Below are 2,415 nucleotides of genomic sequence, written 5' to 3'. Positions count from 1 at the left end.
CCGAGTTGTCCCGGGTCTAGATACGCCCGGGATGCAGCCCGCCCGGCTGGGCTTGCCACCCTGTGTGCAAAGGAGAGGCGTGCGGGGTGCGGGGTGCGGGGAAGGAGCTGCGGGCCGCGCGCAGCGCCCAGTGGCCTTCAACAAGTGATTGTAACAATAACCATGGCGACCACTTGTAGAGCTGACCACGTGCAGGAGCTGCTTTAAGCGTTTTATAGGAAGACCTAGTACTACTTTAAAAAAAAACCACCAAACACACACCATTTTTAAAAATTGATTTCAGAGAGGAAGGGAGAGAAACATCAATAATGAGAGTCATTGACTGGCTGCCTCCTGCACGCCCGCTACTGGAGGTCAAGCCCACAACCTGGGCCTGTGCCCTGATGGGGAGTTGAACCCAGGACCCTTCAGTCCGCAGACTGAGCCAAGCCGGCTCGGGCCTGAGTGCCACTTTTTTGCATGGACTGTTGGTGGAGCAGAATGGGGGTCAGAGAGCAGCAGAACACGCCTGGAATGACCCCCTGGAAGAGCAGTTCCCTCATCAGTGGGCACATTCCTGGGAGATTTAGCCAATCCCGAGGGTCCTCTCCTCCAGGAAGCCCTCCTAGATGTGCTGGTGGAAGCACAGGCCACTCCAGGTTCAGTGCTTGCTTCACATATTTCGAATTCTTTCACCTTAAGAGGTTAGAGGCAAGAGGGAGAAACTGAAGGCCAGAGGGGGCCAAGTTAGGACTACCTGGGCAGCCAGGGGCAGCATGGACAGGAACAAGAGGCCCGACTCACTCCTTGCTGGGCCCCTGCCACCTTCACCCCTAGACTTCTTTCCATCAACCTTTCCAGCTGGCTTGGGAGTTGAGGGGCCCTCTGGTGTTGAGGAGGGGCCAGGCCCTTTGTTGGGGCTGGGGGGAAGTTTGTGGGGCCCAGAGAGGGTGTAGGACTTGACCAGTTGAGGACTTGACCAATCTGGAGCCCCTGGACCTTGGGAAGACAGACTCTGTCCCCATCCCCACCCCCATCCCCATCCCCATCCCCATCCCCATCCTTCTGTCCTCTGGACCTTGGGAAGACAGACTCTGTCCCCATCCCCACCCCCATCCCCATCCCCATCCCCATCCCCATCCTGTTCTGTCCTCTTGGCTTCTTAGGCAGCCCCTCTACACTGGCCTTTTCTCCTGCCCCGTCCATCCTACCACTGAGCGGACATTTCCTGTATCTGCTACCTGCATACCAGGCACCCCACCTGATGCAGGAGATGGGGAGCCAAAAGACCCAGGTTCGTGAGGTCCAGAAGGTCGTTTGGGGGAGCAAGGCGGGGGTCTGTGGCAAAGGGGCATTTGTCTTCTCAGGTGGGAGGAGATGGAGTTCTGAGGACCCAACATGTCGTCAGATCTTCACTCCAGCCAAAGGGGTCTCGGTGGTCAGGGCATGCTGATCAATGCAGGGAAGAGCCTGCTAGGGAGCAGTGCCCTGGTGGCCACCTGGTGCAGTCGAGGCCAAACCAGCTCTCCCCTTAGTTCCGGAGAACTAAGCTCTAGGGGTTCCTTGGGGCACACTGGGCCCAGGCTGGGGATTGCTCTTCTCCAGGGTAGGTAGTCTGACCCCGGGTACTTTTACTCCAGGGGTGTTGGAGAGACGGGAGAGGACCATCCATGAGCCCGAAGGGAAATCGCCATCCAGGCAAGCCCTGCATTGCGCAGGCTTTGTCTGAGCTGAGAGTGGACACAGAAGGGTCTAGGGGCCCATGGACATCCCAAGAGCCACTGGTAGTGGACACAAAGGGAGAGGTAGACCTCTTATTAGGCTGGGGTCGGAGTGGCGAGTCAGAGGAGGCTTCTTGAAGGCTTTGGAGCCTTGGAGAATCAGAACAAGTGCACAAAGGTTGGGTCAGCGCATTCCAAGGGGCCGGCGTGGAGTGAGCTGTGGTTAGCGCTTAGGCAAAACCTGAGCGATCGACGCGCTCTATTCTCCTTCGCTCAGGTCTGATGCCACTTGCTGCTTTCTCACTGATTGACGTTGAACGCTTCAAGCTTTGCCCGCCCCCTACCGACGGGGCGAGTAGTAGGGGAGAGAGGGGGCGGGCCCCCCTAGAGCAACTCAGCATTGATTGGCTTTCAGGACTTCCGGCTCTCTCATTTTCGTCCTCGGATTGGCTGTGAGAGTCATCTACTCATTGGGCCTGCGCAGTGTAAAACTGACGGAGAGGAGGGGTTGGCGGGCAAGATGGCTGCTGCTGCGGCCGGTGTGGGCCGGCTAGAGGAAGAAGCGTTGCGGCGAAAGGAACGGCTGAAGGCCCTGCGGGAGAAAACCGGGCGCAAGGTGAGGAGTGGGGGGTGAGGGCCGTGGCTGTGGCAGCCAGCGTTCGGAACCGGGGCGAGAGGGCTGGGAACTAGGAAAAGGCCGCCGCCGGGACGCGCA

The 2,415-nt window shown here is 58.7% G+C and overlaps 1 protein-coding gene across 1 annotated transcript in view; it reads left to right on the top strand.

The window, feature by feature from the left end:
- The first annotated feature begins 1,237 nt into the window (after window positions 1-1,237).
- CCDC12 (coiled-coil domain containing 12) overlaps window positions 1,238-2,415 on the top strand; it is a 33,773-nt gene continuing 32,595 nt past the window's right edge. Inside the window, exons 1-2 of the mRNA XM_005867201.2 lie at window positions 1,238-1,273; window positions 2,116-2,316. Coding sequence (XP_005867263.1) covers window positions 1,244-1,273; window positions 2,116-2,316 — 231 coding nt within the window. The 5' untranslated portion in view covers window positions 1,238-1,243. The remainder of the gene's footprint in view (window positions 1,274-2,115; window positions 2,317-2,415) is intronic.

This window comes from Myotis brandtii, unplaced genomic scaffold, assembly GCF_000412655.1.
Source record: "Myotis brandtii unplaced genomic scaffold, ASM41265v1 scaffold246, whole genome shotgun sequence".
NCBI classification, from domain to species: Eukaryota; Metazoa; Chordata; class Mammalia; order Chiroptera; family Vespertilionidae; genus Myotis; species Myotis brandtii.
The sequence above is the reverse complement of the archived record's forward strand: the minus strand, read 5'-3'. Positions and strand labels throughout refer to the sequence as shown.